The 23879-nt window shown below is 41.6% G+C and overlaps 2 protein-coding genes across 2 annotated transcripts; both read right to left on the bottom strand.

Moving 5' to 3' along the window:
- Positions 1–2076: 2076 nt before the first annotated feature.
- Positions 2077–2835, bottom strand: LOC147976704 (thionin-like protein). The gene has a single exon (XM_087518990.1). The coding sequence runs from the start codon at positions 2651–2653 to the stop codon at positions 2276–2278; it is 378 nt and encodes a 125-aa protein (XP_087375116.1). The 5' UTR covers positions 2654–2835; the 3' UTR covers positions 2077–2275.
- Positions 2836–6522: 3687 nt separating this feature from the next.
- On the bottom strand, positions 6523–13653 carry LOC147976703 (alpha/beta-Hydrolases superfamily protein). The gene is made up of 10 exons (XM_087518989.1): positions 12642–13653; positions 10687–11874; positions 8933–10045; positions 8735–8776; positions 8329–8405; positions 8137–8221; positions 7957–8040; positions 7781–7882; positions 7571–7669; positions 6523–7107 (listed from the first exon to the last, which is right to left on the bottom strand). The coding sequence occupies exons 1-10, from the start codon at positions 13323–13325 to the stop codon at positions 6982–6984; spliced, it is 3600 nt and encodes a 1199-aa protein (XP_087375115.1). The 5' UTR covers positions 13326–13653; the 3' UTR covers positions 6523–6981.
- Positions 13654–23879: the final 10226 nt, after the last annotated feature.

The following is a 23879-nucleotide window of genomic DNA, read 5'->3' as shown; positions in this document are numbered from 1 at the left end:
GAGCGAATTGCTCTAGATGAAGGGACAGTTACCAACACCTCACAGACGGACGAGCAGATGGCTCCGCCTTCTCCACGTCTCACCGGGCGTGTGAGGTATAACAGCGTGAATGTAGTAGCAGGGTTCGCTATGTACAGGCATGTCCTCTGTCAAGGTGTTGGTTCAAAGCTCGACTTGGGGCATGAAAGACACAAGTTCAACCTCTGGTCGATCCTTCAACAACAGCATCACATTTGGCGATCTCTTTTCGAAGGAATGTGGAGATCGATACTGCCGTGGGCAGGCCTAATTTGGATGGCCCTTGGATTTCTATTTATTTTGTAATCCGGTTTAATTGGTGTCAATATTTAGCTTTGGTTGACATTATTAATTAATGATACAGTTTTGCTAAGGCACATCTAGATGTGCTCTAAGTATTACACATCTAAGTCCTATGTTATTAATTAATAACATTATTAAAACTTAAATGTGCAATAACTCAAGCACATCTAGATGTGCCCTAAACAAACACTTTGATATATGACAGCCTACATCAATCCGGTCCATCGATGCAAAGGCCAATTTATATATTCTTTTCAAAAAACAATAGGTTTGCGACATTTTGGTAAAATAGCGTCCAACCTGAAGAAAACACGTTACTATCATGTAATCCATTCCATAGCTGCTATAATATCGTCAACAAATCAATGGTCCAGCTAAAGCAAATAAAATGCACCTTGGATGCTGCACTTGGAACAAAAGCAAACCTGCCTGTATGCAATGCTCAAGAAATTTAACTTGAAAAGATCTAAAAGATCATAACTCTAAAATTCTTCAAAACACTTGATATCTATGAAGAAATAAGCATCATACTCAAAGGGATATCACAGGCGGCATATGGACCCCAAATGTTTTTTCGGAGTTCAATATCCACCAGATCACCACACCGAAGTGAAGTCTTCAAAACACCTATCATCTATTTAGAAATAAGCATCATACTCAAAGGGAGATCACAGGCGGCAACTGATGGCAAACATAGATGGAATTCAACTGGTCAACATTTCTAACAGGGCCTGCCCAACCTCGTTAACAGCTAGCAAATCAGGACATCATAGCATAGCTTGAAATCATGATTCAGCCTGACAAATGTGAGAATAAATTTGCAGGAATCAATGAAATGAACAGAGGATAACAATCAGGATAAGCCATTTCACATGATTGCAGTTCTCCGGATATAACAGCCACAGATGTCTAAAGTTTGTAAACAAATAAATTGAAGCATTAAACATTGCATCAGGATAAGAGACGCGACAACTGGTATATACCAGATATATAAGCTCATATGCTGATAGCACTGTCAAGGCTAAAAGAAATGAGCCATGTAATGCATTTCATAGCTGTTAAAATATTGTCAACAAAGCAATGGTTCAGCTGAAGAAAAATGATCATCACTTTGGCTGCTGCACTAGAAAGGGCAACAAGCCTCCCTGTGTGCAACAGCAACAACAACAAAGCCTTTCAGTCCCAAACAAGTTGGGTAGGCTAGACTTAAAACCCATAAGATATCAAAACCAAGTCATGGTTCTGGCACCATGCACCTGCCCATGGCTAAACCTTTGGTGATATCCGAGTCCTTCAGATCTCTCTTTACGGACTCCTCCCATGTCAACTTTGGTCTAACCCGACCTTTCTTGACAGTATCAGCACGCATTAACCGTCCACTATGCGCAAATTCCCTATGTGCAATGCCTAATAAATTTAACTTGAAAGAGGTCCAAAGATTCACAACGCTATGCAACTGCTGGCAACATATATGGGGTTCGACTAGCCAGAATTTCATCCAACAGGGCCATCATCAAATCTAAATAAGTGAGCATCATTCTCAAATAATGCTCAATATGCTCAAATAAATATCTAAGTCAGCAACTTCAGGGAAATGCATATGGAATTCAACAGCAAATTCAGACAAACGCATATGGATTTCAACAGTGCAAATATTTCATCCAAAAGGGCGAACCGGGCCTCATTTACGCCTATCAAATCAGGGCATGGTAGGTTAGCTAGCTAGCAAACCATGATTCAACTCGACAAAAGATATGTGCAGAGGTCAATTTTTCAAAGAATCGATGGAATGAACCGAGCATAACAACGAGGATAAGCCCATTTCACTCGGATTTCTCCGATCCTCCGCTGCGGATATATAAACTGACAGCCACAGATGTCTGAAGTCTCTAGGCAGGAAAGTAAACTGAAGCAGGACAGACCGCATCAGGATAAGGGGCGCGGCAACTGGCTACTACATGATGGTGGAGGAGAGCTTGAGGCACTCGCTCTGGCAGCGCTTGAGGCAGACGTCGTTCCAGTTGGGCACCTGGTGCTGGTTGACGCAGACGGTGCGCCCGCAGGCGTCGGCGCAGGCGTCGAGCTCGGAGACGCCGCAGACGGTGACGCAGGTGTCCGGGATGGGGTCCTTGGAGAAGGCGCCCACCTTCTTGAGCATCCGCTTGGAGGTGCAGACGCGCTCGCAGACGAAGACCTCGTCGGAGCTCTTCTCGCGCCCCCGCGCCGCCTTGAGGCGCTGCTCCTCGTCGCGCCGCCGCTTCACGCGGATGGCCTGGCCGGCCACGATGGCTGGGACGGCCGCGGCGAGCAGCGGCCACCACGCGTCCACCATCCTGGCCGCGGACCTGGGGAGGGAGGGATGGATGGATGGATGGAGTTACCTTGCTGCGTCCTTGCTCCGATCTGCAGCCGCCGCCGCCGCCCACGGGAGGGGAGGAAGGAGATGGAATGGTGGTTCCCAAACTGGAGAGGGATGATGGTCGGGGTTGGACTTGGGCTGCACCAGGGCCGAAAACTGGAAATATCTTCTAAGCTGAAACCCGTGTAAAGGCATCTCCAACTCCTTGCATCAAATTGGACCGTAACAGAGGCAACCTAAAAAATCTGTGGGTTCATCGCTAATTTTGAAGAAAAAAAATTGCGAATGAAGAGTTTTATTAATTTTTAAAAACTTTGTTCATAATGAACACTAAGTGTACAGTGTTTTAGGTTGCTTTCCTTAAAAATTGTTGGGTCAGCTGGCCCACGGGTAAAATATAGAAATGCCGCTGAAATCGGACACATCAAAGATCCACGGAGAGAGGATGGAGGGCTGCCCTTCAAGCTGGTGCAATAAATGTCCATCTCTTGTCCAATTGAGGAAGGAGAAAGAGAGGGGTAAAGATGGGGAAGTGGGTTTGTGGTATCATCTGGGCCCTGTGTGTAGTGTGTGCGAACTTTCCCAAATCTCCCAACATTTGCCTTTGATTTATGGGATTTCAAACAACCAGACTACTCCAGGATGTTTGATGTATCCCATTGGATGAAAAAAGTGTTCGGGCCACACAGCAGACATTTAGGGCCGCTTTGAGCTATCGCGTTGGAGATGCCCTAACCCCATAGTTAACGTCGACACGATATTTGCAAGGAAGCGTCTATAACTCACCTTTTCAAATCTTCATTCTATGAAAAAACCGTTTTTCGTGTTCTGAGGTCATCTAACTCAGCTTATTCCTATGCATGGACATGTTGACTCTCTTCTCGCACGTTGTTGATGAGGATGTCTCGGTGGACCCCCCGACTGACTAGTGTTGCAAAAACTAACTGAGCCAGGTTGCACCTCATTGTCGACGTTGTTGTCCTCTTCAAGACTCTGGACTGTAGGATTCTCACTCAATGTATTGACAAAAATAACTCGTTGAGTGCCTCACAATTTACCACCTTCGGTTTTTCGGCGGTGTGGAGGCCCCCTTTGCTACCTTCCTCTAGGACAATAAGGCGGCCTCCCGAGTGATTCTTCTATTGGCTCCTCATCCATTGCCGCATCCACAACAGGGATGTCTTGCTCCAAAAGCACATCATCGAAGGCAGGCGACTGCACATGTTCGATCCGCCCTGCTAAGAGCGAGATGGTTGATCACCTTACGTTTAGCTACCTGTTCGCCCATTGCTTCTGGCGCTCTGTTGGCTGCGATCACCCCCTGAATTGTGTGTCATGTTGTCCGTCTGGAATCTCTGGCAGCATCGCAACGATGTTGTCTTCAATGGTGTGGCTTTGTCCATGTCCCGTCTTCGAAGGGTCTGCTGGGATGAGGTGCACTTAGCTTCCTTGGTGGCTCAAAGGTGATCTCATGTTTCTCATATCGCCCCTTTAACGTCTTGTAAAAACACCTCATGTATCTGCACCACTACCTCCGCCCCCCACCCCCACCCTGATGTAATCTCTGTTCCGCTAGCCTTTGGTGTTTGAGACTTTTATGAAAATTTGGGTGGGGAACATCTTAACCCCCCCCCCCCCCCCAAACACACACCTGCGCACTAAAAAAACTCAGCTTATTGTGATCTGTCAAAAAATGACTCGCTTATTGCAAGTTGTAAATCATGCTTGCATTCAGTCGTATTGCACTTGAACCGGCCTAGCTACCTAGTGTGACGCTCACGGTAGCGCTAGGGATCAAATAGTCTGCCATTGGTTGAGAAAAAGTTCATTATTTTGTTTTTTATCCTTATATTCTTCTAGCTAACAATTAAAAGTATATTTTGGAGATAAGTAAGAAAATATTTTGGAGATATATGAACACATTTTTAAGGGATCGTGTAATTTAAAAATATTTCCACATTTTTTGAGCATATATTCATATATTTTAATTTTTGTGTACATGTTTTTAAAAAATATTCACTAAAAATAGCATCCTGCATTTTAGAAAAAAAGGTTCATCTAACTAAAAGAGGTATTCACGTGTATAAAAGAATGCTCATGTCATTTTAAAAAAGTGAACCCATATCTTAAAAGAATCTCCACATATTTTGAAAATGTTATTGTACTTATAAAAACTGTTCACGCATGTTTCAAAAAACATGCTCATGTAATTTAAAGTTATCACCCCTCAAAAAATGTAATTTAAAGTTCTCACTCATTAAAAAAATGTTAGAGCATTTAAAAAAATCAAGCATTTAGACTATGTTCATGCATTTTTTCAAATAGCATTCACATATTTAAAAATAAATCATGTATTTTCAAAAAACCCAATGATCATTGGGTATTATAAAAAACAGGATCTTATATTAAATATATTCATCAGGTATTATTTAAATATAAGCGTGTATAAAAATGTATGTTGTGCATTTCAAGAAAATTTCATTATGTATAAAACATGTTTCTAATGTATTAGAAAACTATTGATTGTGTATTTTAAAATGTTTATGATGTATTAAAATTCTTCATTATCTGTTTGAAAAATGCTCATGTAACTAAAATAAGTGCTCATACACTGGTAAATAACATTCATGCAATCAAAAAAGTTTTCAGCCATTATGAAAAATATCCATACAAAGTGTTCGTATACTGGAAAAAAGTTAATTTTTAATTTTTAGAAAATCTTCACACCTTTAAAAATAATTTTAAAAAGGGTTCACGCATTTTTAAAATAATATAATTATTTATAAAAACACTTATACTTATTTTGAAAACAAAACTGAAAGACGAGGTTAAAATAAGAAAAAGGAAATAGAAAAAAAGAATAAAATAAATGGAAAATACATTCTTATAAGTCGAATTTATTTTATTTTTAAAAATATAAAGGAAATAAATCAAAGGAAAATAAAACCAAAATAGAAATAGAAACAAGAAAAACCGAAAATGAAACCAAAAAAAAACGAGAAGAAGAGAAAGAGAAACAAAAAGACTGCGTATTCTCTATTCATGTTGGAAACAAATGAGCCGAGCAAGAAAGAAAGGAAATTGTTTGAAACGAGTCCAACCAGGGGTGGGATTCACATGGTTTGGGAGAGATCAGGGTTAAATGTCTAGTTTTAGATCTCTAAAAATATAGAAAAAAGGAGTCTATGCACCGAGTTCTGTCATAAAATGTCCAATCCATAAAAAGTGAGAAGCTATAAGGCTTAACTCTAACATAATTACACTAATAGAGCTGGCTATTTGTGGTATTTGAATATTCTCTAAGAATTCTGGTGCATTTGTTGTTATTGATTTTGCAAACATAGTAGTTAAATAATCATATCATGTTACATAAGGTAAGTATTGCATAATAGTTCCGCTTTCCGTGATTTTTTTCATTCCTCTTTATAAATACTAGCTTAATATAGGTTTACAATCAATAGCATCATCACCATCGAGAGTAACGATTAGTGTCTAATTCGTGAAACTCGGTGTTATGTTGACTTATTCTGAAAGGCCTCTTTGATTCTAAGGATTTTCATTAGCTTTCGAGGATTTAAATCCTTGGAAAGTTTTTCCTAAGGATTATTTCATTCCCTAAAAAACAACTTCACAAAATCATTTGTATCCATCAAACTTCTTGGTAAGAATCATTTCATTTTCCTGTGAAGCAATCAAACAAACCAAGTCATGTAGAACTCACATGTGTTTTTTCTATTCCTGCGCTTTGAAAATCCTGTGAATCAAGATTCCCTGAGAAAATGAAACATTACATTCCTTCTGTCTGACATCAAAAAAATGAAATTCCCAATGCAAACCAAATATATCGACCAAACCTCTCAACAAGAGGGCAAAACAACTATCAAAAACACTAGGCGTGCTCGCTGACCAGAGCAAAGCTACGGACACACGAGGATCTGTGGCATCCAGCCATCCGGGTAAAACATGATGTGGTAATACATATGCTTCTGAATTTCAAAGAAAAAACCCGTACTGTTTGGGCGTGAAACAATATATATACAACAGATCAGCTACTTCATCAGCTACCAAAAGAGAGCAACTATTTACAGCTCGTCCGCAACATGTACAACGTATTTCTGTGTCTAATTGGGCGCAGGCTTCATAAAATACAGCACCCCGCCCAGATCTCCTACAAAAAGGGCAAGAATCCCTTGGGAAAACATAAGCCTCTATACCGCCGATGGAAATTATGTGCACTATCCGCATGCAAGCGATGTACTGTACCGTACTTCAGCTCGACCGGCATCAAGGAAAAACAAGGCCTAGGATTCTGCTCTTTTGCCCCGTGATTTCAAGCTTTTCTCCAAAAATGCCAGAGTCTCGGCGTATGAAGGATCATTCTTGTTCACCGGTTTACACGAGTTTATATGGTCAGTGTTCTGTAGAACCTGCAAAGATACATAAGATTAATGATCACTTGCACGTTGCATTAAGTGGCACAACCTTTTCTTTCAATTGAAAAGACACTCTTCTTCTACTACCTCCGTACCAAAATATAAGACGTTTTTGTAGGAGAAATTACAGGAACATATACAAGATAAACATAAGATAACAGACAGGTCAGATGTTATAAACGTTGCTCCGACTCTGAACTCTAAAGTCACCAGTTACAAAGGGATAACTACATAACCGAGCATAAATCCCTGTAGTTATATCAACATTATTTAGCAGTGCAATGAGGATATTTGAAACTAGCATTGACTTGGACACATATATACCACTGCCATCCACTATTCATGTTACGATTGGACAGCCCGATATGTTGCAGTCAAGTCCCTCATAGTGCAAGCAAGCATAACATATCCATAAACGTTGATTTGAATGACATAATACAACTGGTAGGATACTTACGACAAGCTCCCCATATCCTGGGTATGCAGATTCGATTGGGACTATCTCCGCTCGAAATGCCCAACCACCATAACCTTCAACAATTGGTGTGACATCGCTCTGTCAAGAAGCCAGTTAGCACATAACATTTGTACGGAAGAGTTAGCAAAGACAACTTGGTGTTGTGGTAGTGAAAGCACGCTGTACTAGTTTATGAGAACATTTCATTACCTCACTGAAACTAAGAACATCGAGAAGTCCTTTACTGTGCCGCTGACGCACAAAATCATTCAGCTCAACAAGTCTTGGAGACCCACTTCTTAATTCGCCGATCTACAGTAATAAGTGTCACAAATTATACACACATGAAAAACATCAATAATGAGTCTGTCATATAAAGAACGTACTGAAGGAGCTGGACGAAACACATAGCCCATACGCCATGGCATGTCTGCAAGTTTACTGCCAAAATGCGGACAGCTATAAAAGACCTGCCATATGAATAGAGTTAGAGCTCATACAGTCATATTAAGAATGGACAACCAAACACATACTAGTTACCCCAAACAACAAAATCAGACACATACTAGTCCAATTGTATTATTCAGGAACTTGTCGTAATTGTTCAGCTTCGCTTGATGCAATATCTGCTTAACCACCAGTCCACCCATACTGCAAGTATGAAAATGGGGAAGAAAATATTAGTTTTTTTATTCTTTCATCTGTTAGATTTTTCAGCCATGTGTAAGCAGCATTGTAAACCAAGCAGCCATTATTACCTATGAGTCACAAACACAACAGGTCGGCTACCGATCCCAGCAGCCACCAGCTTCCTCAGCAGCATAGAGCTCACCTCCTATACAACAAATATGATCTCGATAAATGCAATTTAAGCAAGAAAAAAAGAACAAACCATCACCCAAAGACATCAAAATATCTCAAACCATGTATTACTTCAGACAAGACTATAAGAGAATCTTATAACCTAAAATATTAAATTTTTGTACTGTATAGCAATGGTGAAAAGGTCTCAGAAAAACATAAAATGCTCTATCGGGTGTCTTTTCTATGTGCCACTACTAAGGAAATTTTGTATTCTGACTAACAGGTTTGTCCAGGCCTAATCAGAGTTAAAGGGAGGTGGGTGTATGTGCATCAACATGCACAACTCTCCAGAACACTAACCTGAAGGGACAAGCTGGCTCCAGTCCATTGTGTCAAATTTGTCTGCATAAACCATTTGAAACCAGTAAGGATCTTGGAACATTTAAATCGTTTGAATGGCATCAGCAGAAAAGCATGATTTTTTTTAAAAGTTAAGCTTTTAAAGGAGCGATATAGGTCTCCCAACTTAAGAGACAATCAGAGAATTAGAGAACAAACCTTGTATTTGACCGTGAAGAAACGAGCTTGAGGAAAATCTGATGACAGCCATTGTCTTGGCCAACAAGTACCTTCTTTTCCAGCATCTTCATCTATACTTTCCACTAGACCAGCTTTAGTAGTTGATGACTTGTCATCAGCTATCCTCCATGAGTTGAATGGGCCACCACGAAGGCCATGGACAAACACGACATCAACTTCAGGGGAGACACGTCTTGATGCAGCACCTGAACCTTCTACGCTTCCAGTTTCAGAGCCACTGTGTTCAATGCACCCATCATCCTTACAAGCATCTCTTGAAATCCCACAACCGCTGTTGCCCAAATGAACCTCAAGAGGTAATTCTGGATTCAGCAAGAACAGCGCATCTCCAAACTGAGGACACTTTCTTTTATACTCACATTCTGATTCGGGATATTCACCAGAAACACTTCTTGTATTTTGATTCTCAGAGCAGAGTACATTTAACAAAGTTAGTCTGCAGTAACTTTTTATCTTTATATCATTGCAAGGAATTCGTCCAGTTGCACATTCCTCAAGCCACTTGCACCATACATCATCAGAAACAATTTCCTTCTTTGAGTTGGGTAGAAGGGAGAGAATGGTAAGCAGCCGCCCGGCGTGCCTTCGAATATGTGCTGCTGGAGGAACACGTACACTACGGGGATCAGCGGTAGCAGCAGTAGAAGAATCATCAGAAGCGGACACATTCTTGTCTTGCACTTCTCGTATTCTTGATGCATCATATGCTTCAATTGCAGCAAGTTTCTCATAATCGTCACCGACGAGGATGTGTTTCAATAACGAAACAACTCCTAAATCAGCTATTCTCTTTTGGCACGTAACATCCTCAGAACAAAGCTCTGCTAGTGCTTTTATTCCCTTAAGCGTAGCTAAGGCTGAGTCAACAGCATCAAACTTGGGTGGGCTCTTTTTGTTCAAGTTCTTTAGAGCTGTAGCAAATGGTTCAAGAGAGAGAAAATCATGAAGTGGTACTTTGTCACCAGACTCAGAACCATAGTCCGACTGAATGCTTGCTAATTTGACAACAGCTGTAGCTAACTGATTCAAGACCTGTGTGGCAGTGTAAGCATTATGATAATCAACTTGATTCTGCAAAAGAAAAGAAAAAATGTATTAGGACAGTAGGAGGGAGAACAAGATTTGAAAGAAAATGCTGCATCAGGACGATAGCAACTTATCCACTTGCACATCCATCAAATCGTTAAAATCAAAATTAAGTTATACAGAGGTAAAATACAAGTGCAAGACTGAATATGCTGGTTGAACAGAACAAAATAAGAAATGTTGCTGCAATCAAATATCTATATTTCAAAAACAGGATTTCAAAGGCTGCCAATCAAAACATATAAGACGCAACTTCTCCATAACAAACAAGGATAACCCCACATGGCTACCCTAAATAGCTTCTCTTTTGTGAAGCATTCTATAGTGTCTTTCAAAGTATATTAGCAAAATTCACATACAGAAATTGTTTACAACATTTGTTGCTCTATGCCCAATACTTACGAGTTATGACACATCTAACTTATATCTGAACAAATGGCATACCACATTATGCAAGGGTGACATTGCCATTCCAGTAACAATTTAACCATTTTGTGTAATTCGTTTATATGCAGTTCATTTATCCAGCCCTACTACCTAACAATTTTATGCTGTGATGTTAATAAATCTGCAAAGGGCGCACACAGTAAAGTACATTTTGCGGTAAAAATTGCACGGATTATAACCTTCACTCGTTCTGGTTCAGGCGGGGTGGCTCCTTTCAAACTTTGTGTCTTGTTGTCTCCAAGAATTTCAGAAAGCACAAGAGCTAACCATCCCTGAGAAATCGGTACGGAAGATGGCCCGTAATCGTCAAGCATAGATGAAAGGATTTTTACAGATGTAAGATGTGTTGTGCCTGATACAGATTTGTCAAAGAGCCAACGAAGAAGAATGCCAGACCATCTTTGAGCTTCTTCAAGTGACAAAGGAACTTCACCAGAATAGAGCGAACTCAGGGCAACCGCTAATGACTCCTTCATACCACTCTGACTATTTTCTTTTTCTATTTTTTTTGCAATACTACGAAGAAGATGAACACCCTTCTGCCTTATCACAAACTTCGACTCATTGCATCGTATCATGGATAACAGGAAAGTTGACAGTGACATTTGGGCCAACGACATGTCTCCATTCTCAGTAGCCTGAGAAGCTGTTAAAAGAAGACTTGAGGACCAATCAGGGACAGAAGGAGCCAAAGTCAAGTTCTGGTCTTCCAAAAGAGCCCGGGCCACCAAGGCTCCATGCCACTTCACAGTTCTTTCAGGAGCTTTCAGTGCAGTTGTCACAGCATGCCCATCGCTATCAAGTTCTTGAATACGAGTGCGGTTCAGATCTGATGCTATAGCCCAATTAGCAAGAGCCCAGGTAGCAAAAGGTACAGCTACATGCTCCCTCTGTAAATCATCCCAAAGGCCTGGGGTAGCATGGGAACTTAGTCTCTCGATGTCTACATAATCAACAGGAGGCTCTTGGTTTACCAGTCCACTACTATTCTGGGCAACATCCATTTTACTATTTTGTGCAACTTCCAGAATATCATCACCTGAGTTGCCAATCTTTAGTGAGTTATTTTCTCTAGAGAATCCCAATATAGTAGTCCCCCCAAGTACCTTAATCCCTATCCCTTTTAATCCCCTGTCACCATCATCACTGCTATCATCCTCATGGTCATCAAAATGCATCCCCCCTTCCTCAATGACTTCGATAGCTGCTGCAATATCTCTTATATCAGCATCTGCAGGCATCAAAGGCCGAAACGACAAATAATCTGCATTATCACAGTTGGATGTGATTATATCCATGAGTGCAGCGACAAGCATGCTCCTTCCTTTAGAGTGATCTGATACATCGAACGAAGAGTGTCTAGAGTTCTGTCTCAGACAAGAGAACGATAGATTAGGAAAAAACAACTTGATAAAAAACTATAGACTACTTCATTCCATACATAAAAATGTTTATAAAGACAAGCAAAGAAAATTCCATACAGCGAGTGCAGAAAGGAAAAGGATCACAATGGCATGAAGAAAAATATAAATACTACAATATGATGGTCCATGAAAATGGCATGGTCGTTCAGCTAATTAGCAGTTTCAAAACTCATACAAAATGTAGATTTATTACCCTAACACTGCAGTAACATATCCTACAAAGATCAGGCAACCAGAGATTCACATGGAATCAACATCCTAAACGTGCAACATCTGAATCCTGCAATGTAGCACATGATGACCTGATTCCTAGCTACATAGACCATGCTACATTGAGTCAAAAAACTTCTAGCAGAAAATGACTGCTGCAATATCAATTGATGGTCAAAATGTACAATGGGAAGTTTTTATATATCCAAAAATTGTACAAGTTTTGTACCCTAACCTTCCACAATATGATCAACCAGGCTACACAGAATTAAGAATTCTCTATCAAAAACTATGAATTCTGCAATATCAATTTATGGTCAAGGTCCATAAGAGAAACTGCATAAGTTTTGTATCATGCACTTGCACAATGTGATGTGAATGTGATTAACAACGAACAAGAGAACCCTAGATCGCACAATTATACTGAATGCATGCTTCTATCAAACCACATTTGAGCAATCAGGCAAAGCAAACAATCCAAAACTAACACCTGTTATCACCTTTTTGCCGCGCTTGGGCTGGTAGGAGAAGATAAACTGAAGGAGGGAGGGCACCGCCCGTGGCCGGCCGAGCACAGCAGGCGCGACCCACGGGTCGGCCAGCAGGTTCGCGAGCGCCCGCGCTGCCTCCGCCTGCGTGGCGCCCCGCACGATGCTGTCGAGCAGCCAGTCGACCACCGCGCCGCCGCCCGCTGACACGATGGCCGCACGCCGAGCGGCGCTGGCAGCGGTGATGTCGGCGAGCAGCGCGGCGACCCGCATCTCGAACCCCGAGCGCACCTCGTGGTTGGCGGACGACAGGACGGACATGAGCGACTTGCAGAGCACCCCGCCGGCCGTCCACGTGTGCCGCATCTGCTCCGCCACGCGCGCGGCGGACGCCCTGGTCCTCGCTAGGGTCTCCTCGATGTTGTCGGTGGTGGCGTAGAGCGTCCCGGCGGCGGTGGCGACGGAGAGCGCGGAGATGGCGAGCAGCGGGGAGATGCGGCGGGGGCCGCGGAGGGGCGCGAGGTGGTGCCGCGGCGGGGGAGGCGCCGCGACGGGGAGGGTCGACGAGGAGGTGGGAGGCGGAGAGGGGGAGGCGGGCGGGGCGGGGCCGGACGAGAGGAGGCGGCGGGGCCGGAGGCGGGGGTGGCGGCGAGCATAGCGGAGGGAGGCGGCGAGGAGGCGCCGCAGCGGCAGCATCGCCGCGCCGGAGAAGTTACGCGGGTGGCGTCTCCTCGGGAGGGGCCAGATTTGGGGGCGGCTCGCTCGGTTTGCTTGGGGAAGACGGCGAGGTGGATTGGGGGGGAAGCACGCGGGAATATCCGCCGGAGTGGGGAGCGGAAGAGGCGGTGGCGCCGGGATGAGATCGACGGGCGTCGCCGCGTCACGGGGGGGAAGCGAGTTGTGGTGGGCTACCGGTTCCGTGATGGGCTGGCTATGTTTGGGACGGTTCCGTAAAGCCACACGACCCGTTTCCCGTGGCCGCACCCCGCACGTTTTTCTTCTCCCCGACCGTGCACGATAAGCACATGTCTTTTTTTTTTTTATCAAAACACAACGAAGTCGCTCACATACACTCACCCCTATGAATGGACGCACGCGTACGCTATGCCTATGACCACCTCTGAAGACTGAACCGGCATAGTATCTTGAGATTTTACAAAGTCACCATGAACATCTCGCGATCGACGGGAACGTCTTCTCCCACTGAACGAGCATCGTCGAAGGCCTGAAATAAATTCAGGATTAATGCGAGCACCAATGTCAAGAGAAATAACAAAAACTATATCAGACATATAGGCCACCTAGCGACGATTATAAGCACTGAAACCGGCCAAAAGCACGATGAGGTTATTGCCCCTCCGTCATCAAAGCCGGACAAACATTATTGTAGCAGATAGTCGAAAAAGCCGTTGTACTAAGACCATAAAAAACCAGCGCATCAGAACAGCAAATGCCCCCGATGAAGGGAAACGTAAATAACAAGGATCCAATATATAAACAAATGAACGAATATCAGATCCACCAAAGACAAAAACCAACCGAATCACGCGAGATAGCATGACTACGAACTTTGGGTAATCATCCCCTGTCTACTCTATAGCATCAACTCTTGCGACTGTTTACTTGTTCATGGCATGTTTGACATGAACCGTGGACTTCCAGAAATCCGCCGTGAACGCACCACGTAGAACCGAAATTTTAACATGTGGGACAAGCAACACAAGTTGACGGTAACACATAAACACTATTCTTTTCATAATGCAGTGCTTTCTCTATCCTCGTGCTTCAACTTTGACCGTAAATTTAACTATGAAGACCGATTGTGGTGGGAGCAAAAATTATATCAATGAATTTCGAAAGAAGTTTCAATTATATATTATTTTTCTCCCGTCGTAGTTGGTATCGTTGATTAAATTTATGGTCAAAATTGAACCTCGGAAAACATGAACGCTTTATATTTTGGAATGGAGGGAGTACTGCATAAATGCTTACCAGTGGTAGGTTCCAAAAGCCCAACAATGACGGACGACGCTCTCAAGGGCGTCCGCCACTGCTCTCCTTCCACTGGTAACATGGCATCAATGGTGAGTTGTGCGACCGCCACTGGTATTAAGTTCTCTACTGCCTAGTGGCGGATGAGAAGTAGCGCCTGCCATTGGTATTGTCGTCTAGCAACAAACGTCATCTATTGCCACAGCTCTACCATCACATTGTTGACACACACTATTTCCAAATAATTAATTCACATAACCATAAAAACATAACTGAACCAGCCTTAATCCATTTTGAAAACCAATGACAAACTAATTAAATAACACTTCAAACTTGTTCCATTTAACAAACAAACATAAATGTATCACATCCATCTTACCAAAGCAACTAATAGTCACCGGCTTGCATATTCATGTATTAGTTAAACCTTATTTCTAGATGAGGTCAACGACGGCCATCATCTGCAAGTTTTTGTGGTTGTTGTTCCTTATCGTGATTACCGCTGCTCTGTCAACCCTTAGTCGATGAACTCCCGCCAACCGGCCTCATAGAAGTGTATGCTCTCGACTATTTCCATCTTGTACTGAACGATGGTGATAGGTCCTGCTTCAAAGGAGTACTCAAGCTTTGCCGACGATGGGGATGTTGATGACGAAAAACATCTTCGTAGGTAATTTCTAAAATCCTCGCTATTAAAAACAAGTAGAGCACGCAATATTAGACATCTCGCCATATAGTGTTATGAAAAAAAGATAGAATACAAAACATACCAAATTGTGTTTGACAACGTTGGTCTTAGTTAAACGGTGCACAAAGGGCCTCCCAAGTAGTTTTCAATTGCTGGTAGGATCGTGGTAAATTTAACGGCCTATTCCTCAGTAAGCTACTTCATTTTTTGAGAGTAAATTGTACGAGTGAATGGACTATCATATTGGTTATCTTCTTCATCATAGTCTTCTTCATCATCCTGGCTACTGTCATCATCCTGGTCATCCTGATTATCCTCGTCATCTTGGTTGTCCTAATCATTTTCATCTTCCACATCATCTTGGCTAGAGAAAAAGATAGTCCTTAACCTGTTGGCCGAGCCTTTCAAGGAAGAGGCCATGTACTCTTCCCCGATGAGCTTATTTATTGAAATATACTTCTTCTATTCATCGCCAGCTATGATGGTTCTATCCCTTTTTTACGCACTTCAACTTTGAATGTCTACTCCTTATCATCCTCAAAAGAGCATAGTGTCACGGGCTAAAGCATTGAAGTCCACCCTTACGTTTGCATTCGATATACTATGCAACAATAAAGAAAATGCATTAAATAATTAATGGTAAAGACAGTAAAAGAACTCCGCAAATGGTAACAATTGAATGAAAAAGTGTAAGCCCGTTACCGCTGGTTTTTTAAATCTCTTCTGCAAGAAGAGCCTGAATTGTAGTGCAGTTAGCAAACTGTCCATATAGGGACTTCTGCATATATATGGCAGATCTTTACGCACCATGATCCATATTAATCATTATGATGCACTTATCATTTGTAAAAAGTTGTCATGAATACTAGCTTGCGAAAGTAATAATAAGAATAGGTTTGTCAAAAAATAGAAAAAAATGAGAATAGGTTGGCGGCTAAAAAGGATCAAAACTCGACGGAAGAATTCTACATGATCTTTGCTAAAAAAACTGAACATATTGAGTGCCAAAAGTTTGGCAAAACAGAAATTAATCAATGTTTTGCCAAAACGTTGGCACTCATTTTTGAATCCCTGCAGATAACATAGAACATGCACAACTTGCTTAGCCCATGCGCTTATCATATGTAAGTAAATTAATATGTTTGATTTTTTATATTATTACATAAATTACTTTAATTCAACTAGTTTATCTTAGCAAAATTCTAAGGGGAAATTCAGCATAACTTTCGCTAAAGAAGTGAACATATTGAGTGCCAGAAAATTCACGAAACGGAAGTTTCGCCAAATTGTTGACACTCATTTTTGAATCCTTGTAAGTAACATAGAAATTGTACAAACGGCAGATGGAAGTATGTAGAGACAAGGTCAATTTAATCATTGAACAATTATTGCATTGTCGATGAACCTAGCAATCATTTCCATGCACTTTCACTTTCTATTGCAATGCAAAAAAATAAAACAACATTGCCACTTTCTACTGCATCCCAAAAAAATATGTAGAGGATAACCAAACCATACCTAAAGCCTAATTTAATCTAGAAAGTATCAAGAGGAAAACCCTAACCCTACCTAAAGCCTAATTTAACCCTACCTAAAGCCTAATATAATCTGACAAACTAATTGAATCTACAAAGTATTAGAGGTAATGGCGTACGAGAGCGGAAACATCTAGTCAAAGAGGAAGAAGAATGATTGCTGCCGTCGACCACCGCCGATTAGAGAAGATGGCACCGCTTGCCTGCTCATCGGGGAAGAAACTTCCCAGGACGAAGAGTTCGAGGGGGGGGTGGCGGTGTGATACGTCTCCAACGTATCTATAATTTTTTTATTGTTCCATGCTATTATATTATTTGTTTTGGATGTTTTATATGCATTAATATGTTATTTTATATGATTTTTGGGACTAACCTATTAACCTAGAGCCGAGTGCCAGTTTTCTATTTTCCCTTGTTTTAGAGTTTTGTAGAAAAGGAATACCAAATGGAGTCCAAACGGAATAAAACTTTCGCGATGATTTTTCTTGGACCAGAAGACACCCAGGAGACTTGGAGTGCAAGTCAGAAGAGCCACGAGGCGGCCACAAGGGTGGAGGGCGCGCCCCCCGACCTTGTGGGCCCCTCGGTGACCCCTTGACCTAGATCTTCCTCCTATATATTCTCATATACCCCGAAAACTTCGAGGGGAGCCACGAAACCATTTTTCCACCGCCGCAACCTTCTGTACCTGTGAGATCCCATCTAGGGACCTTTTCCGGCATCTTGTCGGAAGGGGATTCAATCACGGATGGCTTCTACATCAACATCATTGCCTCTCCGATGAAGCGTGAGTAGTTTACCATAGACCTACGGGTCCGTAGCTAGTAGCTAGATGACTTCTTCTCTCTCTTTGATTCTCAATACCATGTTCTCCTCAATGTTCTTGGAGATCTATTCGATGTAATGCTCTTTTGCGAGATCCGATGAATTATGGATTTATGATCAGCTTATCTATGAATATTATTTGAATCTCCTCTAAATTCTTATATGCATGATTTGATATCTTTGCAAGTCTCTTCGAACTATCGATTTGGTTTGGCCAACTAGATTGGTTTTTCTTGCAATGGGAGAAGTGCTTAGCTTTGGGTTCAATCTTGTGGTGTCCTTTCCCAGTGACAGTAGGGGCAGCAAGGTACATATTGGATTGTTGCCATTGAGGATAAAAAGATGGGGTTTTCATCATATTGCTTGAGTTAATTCCTCTGCATCATGTCATCTTGCTTAAGGCATTACTCCGTTCTTTATGAACTTAATACTCTAGATGCATCCTGGATAGCGATCAATGTGTGGAGTAATAGTAGTAGATGCAGAATCGTTTCGGTCTACTTGACATGGACGTGATGCCTATATTCATGATCATTGCCTTAGATATCATCATAACTTTGCGTTTTTCTATCAATTGTTCGGCAATAATTTGTTCACCCACCATAATAATTTCTATCTTGAGAGAAGCCTCTAGTGAAACCTAAGGCCCCCGGGTCTATTTTCCATCATATAAGTTTCCGATCTATAATTTTAGTTTCCGATTTACTTCCTTTGCAATCTTTTACTTTCCGTTCCATAAACCAAAAATACCAAAAATTTTACTTTACCGTTTATCCATCTCTATCAGATCTCACTTTGCAAATAACCGTGAAGGGATTGACAAGCAATTATTGAAGGAAATATGCCCTAGAGGCAATAATAAAGTTGTTATTTATATTTCCTTATATCATGATAAATGTTTATTATTCATGCTAGAATTGTATTAACCGGAAACTTAGTACATGTGTGAATACATAGGCAAACAGAGTGTCCCTAGTATGCCTCTACTAGACTAGCTCGTTAATCAAAGATGGTTAAGTTTCCTAACCATATACATGTGTTGTCATTTTATGAACGAGATCGCATCATTAGAGAATGATGTGATGGACAAGACCCATCCGTTAGCTTAGCACTATGGTCGTTTAGTTTATTGCTATTGCTTTTTTCATGACTTATACATGTTCCTATGACTATGAGATTATGCAACTCCCGAATACCGAAGGAACACTTAGTGTGCTATCAAACGTCACAACGTAACTGGGTGATTATAAAGATGCTCTAAAGGTGTCTTTGATGGTGTTTGTTGATTTAGCATAGATCAAGATTAGGATTTGTCACTCCGATTGTCGGAGAGGTGTCTCTGGGCCCTCTCAGTAATGCACATCACTATAAGCCTTGCAAGCAATGTGACTAATGAGTTAGTTGCGGGATAATGCATTATGGAACAAGTAAAGAGACTTGCCGGTAACGAGATTGAACTAGGTATGATGATACCGACGATCGAATCTCAGGCAAGTAACATACCGATGACAAAGGGAACAACGTATGTTGTTGTGCGGTTCGACCGATAAAGATCTTTGTAGAATATGTAGGAGGCAATATGAGCATCCAGGTTCCGCTATTGGTTATTGAACAGATATGTGTCTCGGTCATGTCTACATAGTTCTCGAACCCGTAGGGTCCGCACGCTTAACGTTCGATGACGATTTGTATTATGAGTTTATGTGATTTGATGACCGGAGGTTTTTTGGAGTCCCAGATAAGATCACGGACATGACAAGGAGTCTCGAAATGGTCGAGACATAAAGATTCATATATTGGAAGGTTACATTCGGACACCGGAATGGTTTGGGTCGTTTCGGATAAGTTTCGGAGTACCGGGGGTTACCGGAACCCTCCCCCCGGGGGGAAGTTATTGGGCCTCATGGGCCTAGTGGTGGAAGATGGGAGGCAGGCCAAGGAGTGGCACCCCCCTAGCCCAAACCGAATTGGACTAGGGCTAGGGGGGCGACCCCCCTTTCCTTCTCTTCTCCTCCTCCTTCCCCCTTCTCCCTGTGGGAATAGGAAAATGTTGGGGAACGTAGTATTTCAAAAATATTCCTATGATCATGCAAGATCTATCTAGGAGAAGCATAGAAATGAGCGGGGAGAGTGTGTCCATGTACCCTCATAGACCGAAAGCAGAAGCGTTTAGTAACGTAGTTGATGTAGTCGAACGTCTTCGCAATCCAACCGATCAAGTACCGAACGCACGGCACCTCCGCGATCTGCACACGTTCAGCTCAGTGACGTCCCTCGAACTCTAGATCCAGCTGAGGCCGAGGGAGAGTTTTGTCAGCACGTCGGCGTGGTGACGGTGATGATGAAGTTACCGACGTAGGAATTCGCCTAAGCACTACGACAATATGACCGAGGTGGGAAACTGTGGAGGGGGGCACCGCACACGGCTAAGAGATCAACTTCTGTGTCTATGGGGTGCCCCTTCCCCCGTATATAAAGGAGGGGAGGAGGGGGCCGGCTGGCTGCTACCTCTTGAGCACTGCGTTGGTTTCCCTTGAAGAGGAAAGGGTGATGCAGCAGAGCTGCATAAGTATTTCCCTCAGTTTTTGAGAACCAAGGTATCAATCCAGTAGGAGGCCACGCACGAGTCCCTCGCACCTACACAATCAAATAAACTCCTCGCAACCAACGCGATAAAGGGGCTGCCAATCACTTCACGGTCACCTATGAGAATGAGATCTGATAGATATGATAAGATAATATTTTTGGTATTTTTATGATAAAGAGAAATAAATATGCAAGTAAAATAAATGTCAAAGGAAATAACTAAGTATTGGAAGATTAATATGATGGAAAATAGACCCGGGGGCCATAGGTTTCACTAGAGGCTTCTCTTGAGAGCATAAGTATTACGGTGGGTGAACAAATTACTGTTGAGCAATTGACAGAATTGAGCATAGTTATGAGAATATCTAGGTATGATCATGTATATAGGCATCACGTCCGAGACAAGTAGACCGACTCCTGCCTGCATCTACTACTATTACTCCACACATTGACCGTTATCCAGCATGCATCTAGAGTATTAAGTTCAAGAGAACAGAGTAACACTTTAAGCAAGATGACATGATGTAGAGGGATAAACTCATGCAATATGATATAAACCCCATCTTGTTATCCTCGATGGCAACAATACAATACGTGCCTTGCTGCCCCTATTGTCACTGGGAAAGGACACTGCAAGATTGAACCCAAAGCTAAGCACTTCTCCCATTGCAACAAAGATCAATCTAGTACGCCAGACCAAATTGATAATTCGAAGAGACTTGCAAAGATAACCAATCATACATAAAAGAATTCAGAGAAGATTCAAATATTGTTCATAGATAAACTTGATCATAAACCCACAATTCATCGATCTCAGCAAACACACCGCAAAAGAAGATTACATCGAATAGATATCCACAAGAGAGGGGGAGAACTGTGTATTGAGATCCAAAAAGAGAGAAGAAGCCATCTAGCTAATAACTATGGACCAGTAGGTCTGAAGTAAACTACTCACACTTCATCGGAGGGGCTATGGTGTTGATGTAGAAGCCCTCCGTGATTGATACCCCCTCCGGCGGAGCTCCGGAAAAGGCTTCAAGATGGGATCTCGTGGATACAGAAAGTTACGGCGGTGGAATTAGGGTTTTGGCTCTGTATCTGGTAGTTTGGGGTGCGTAGGTATATATAGGAGGAAGGAGTACGTCGGTGGAGCAACATGGGCCCCACGAGGGTGGAGGGCGTGCCTGGGGGGGGGGTAGGCGCGCCCCCTACCTCGTGCCTTCCTGGTTGATTGCTTGACGTAGGGTCCAAGTCCTCTGGATCATGTTCGTTCCGAAAATCACGTTCCCGAAGGTTTCATTCCGTTTGGACTCCGTTTGTTGTTCTTTTTCTGTGAAACCCTAAAGGCAAAAAAACAGTAATTCTGGGTTGGGCCTCCGGTTAATAGGTTAGTCCCAAAAATAATATAAAAGTGTATAATAAAGCCCAATAATGTCCAAAACAGGATATAATATAGCATGGAACAATAAAAAATTATAGATACGTTGGAGACGTATCAAGCATCCCCAAGCTTAATTCCTGCTCGTCCTTGAGTAGGTAAATGATAAAAACAAAATTTTTGATGTGGAATGCTACTTGGCATAATTTCAATGTAATTCTCTTAATTGTGGTATGAATATTCAGATCCGAAAGATTCAAGACAAAAGTTCACCATTGACATAGAAATAATAATACTTCAAGCATACTAACTAAGCAATTATGTTTCTTCAAAATAACATGGCCAAAGAAAGTTATCCCTACAAAATCATATAGTCTGGCTATGCTCCATCTTCACCACACAAAGTATTTAAATCATGCACAACCCTGATGACAAGCCAAGCAATTATTTCATACTTTTGGTGTTCTCAAACTTTTTCAATCTTCATGCAATACACGAGTGTGAGCCATGGACATAGCACTATATGTGGAATAGAATGGTGGTTGTGGAGAAGACAAAAAGGGAGAAGATAGTCTCATATCAACTAGGTGTATCAACGGGCTATGGATATGCCCATTAATAGATATCAATGTGAGCGAGTAGGGATTGCCATGCAACGGATGCACTAGAGCTATAAGTATATGAAAGCTCAAAAAAAGAACTAAGTGGGTGTGCATCCAACTTAATTGCTCACGAAGACCTAGGGCAATTTGAGGAAGCCCATCGTTGGAATATACAAGCCAAGTTCTATAATGAAAAATCCCCACTAGTATATGAAAGTGATAGCATATATAGGAGACTCTCTATCATGAAGATCATGGTGCTACTTTGAAGCATAAGTGTGGAAAAAAAGAATAGTAGTGTTGCCCCTTTTTATTTATTTATTTATTCTCTTTTTTTGGGCCTTCATTTTTTATTTGGCCTTTCTCTTTCTTTTTTATTGGGTGGAAGGGTGAGAGTGCGTATAATCCATGGACTCAACATTAGTCATAAAGAACTCACATACTTATTGCAAAAATCTATTAGTTATCGAAGCAAAGTACTACGCGCGTGCTCCTACGGGGATAGATTTGTAGGAAAAGACCATCGCTCGTCCCCGACCGCCATTCATAAGGAGTACAATCAATAAATACATCATGCTCCGACTTCTTAACATAACGGTTCACCATACGTGCATGCTATGGGAATCACAAACTTCAACACAAGCATTTCTCAAATTCATAACTACTCAACTAGCACGACTCTAATATCACCATCTCCATATTTCAAAACAATTATCAAGTTTCAAACTTCTCATAGTATTCAACACACTCATAAGAATATTTTTTATTAATCTTGAATGCCTAAAATAATTAAAGCAAATTACTATGTTGTTTTGTAGGACTCTCAAAATAATCTAAGTGAAGCACGAGAGAACAAAAGTTTCTAAAAAAACAAATCCACCATCGTGCTCTAAAAGATATAAGTGAAGCAACAGAGCAAAAACTATATAACTCAAAAGATATAAGTGAAGCACATAGAGTATTCTACCAATTTCCGAATCATGTGTGTCTCTCTCAAAAAGGTGTATGCAGCAAGGATGATTGTGGAAAACTAACAAATAAAGACTCAAATAATACAAGACGCTCCAAGCAAAACACATATCATGTGGTAAATAAAAATATAGCTCCAAGTAAAGTTACCAATAGAAGTAGACGAAAGAGGGGACGCCTTCCGGGGCATCCCCAAGCTTTGGCTTTTAGGTGTCCTTAAATTATCTTGGGGGTGCCATGGGCATCCCAAAGCTTAGGCTCTTGCCACTCCTTGTTCCATAATCCATCAAATCTTTACCCAAAACTTGAAAACTTCACAACACAAAACTTAAAGTAGAAAATCTCGTGAGCTCCGTTAGCAAAAGAAAACAAAATACCACTTCAAGGTACTGTAATGAACTCATTCTTTATTTATATTGGTGTTAAACCTACTGTATTCCAACTTTTCTATGGTTTATAAACTATTTTACTAGCCATAGATTCATCAAAATAAGCAAACAACACACGGAAAACAGAATCTGTCAAAAACAGAACAGTCTGTAGTAATATGTAGATAACGCAAGATCTGGAACCCCAAAAATTCTAAAATGAATTTCTGGACGTGAGGACTTTATCTATTAATCATCTTCAAAAAGAATTAACTAAATAGCACTTTCCAAATAAAAATGGCAGCAG

The sequence above is a fragment of the Triticum urartu genome, chromosome 4A, assembly GCF_056163025.1.
Source record: "Triticum urartu cultivar PI428250 chromosome 4A, HENAU_Tu73, whole genome shotgun sequence".
Taxonomy (NCBI): domain Eukaryota; kingdom Viridiplantae; phylum Streptophyta; class Magnoliopsida; order Poales; family Poaceae; genus Triticum; species Triticum urartu.
Note: the sequence above shows the minus strand (reverse complement) of the source record. Positions and strands in the feature narration are given on the sequence as shown.

Coding starts and splice junctions, on each gene's coding strand:
- LOC147976704 (XM_087518990.1), bottom strand. CDS start 2,653: ATGGTGGACGCGTGGTGGCCGCTGCTCGCCGCGGCCGTCCCAGCCATC.
- LOC147976703 (XM_087518989.1), bottom strand. CDS start 13,325: ATGCTGCCGCTGCGGCGCCTCCTCGCCGCCTCCCTCCGCTATGCTCGC. Junction 7,883..7,956: donor TGTTTCGTCCAGCTCCTTCA/GTACGTTCTTTA, acceptor TTATTACTGTAG/ATCGGCGAATTAAGAAGTGG. Junction 7,108..7,570: donor CAGGATATGGGGAGCTTGTC/GTAAGTATCCTA, acceptor GTATCTTTGCAG/GTTCTACAGAACACTGACCA.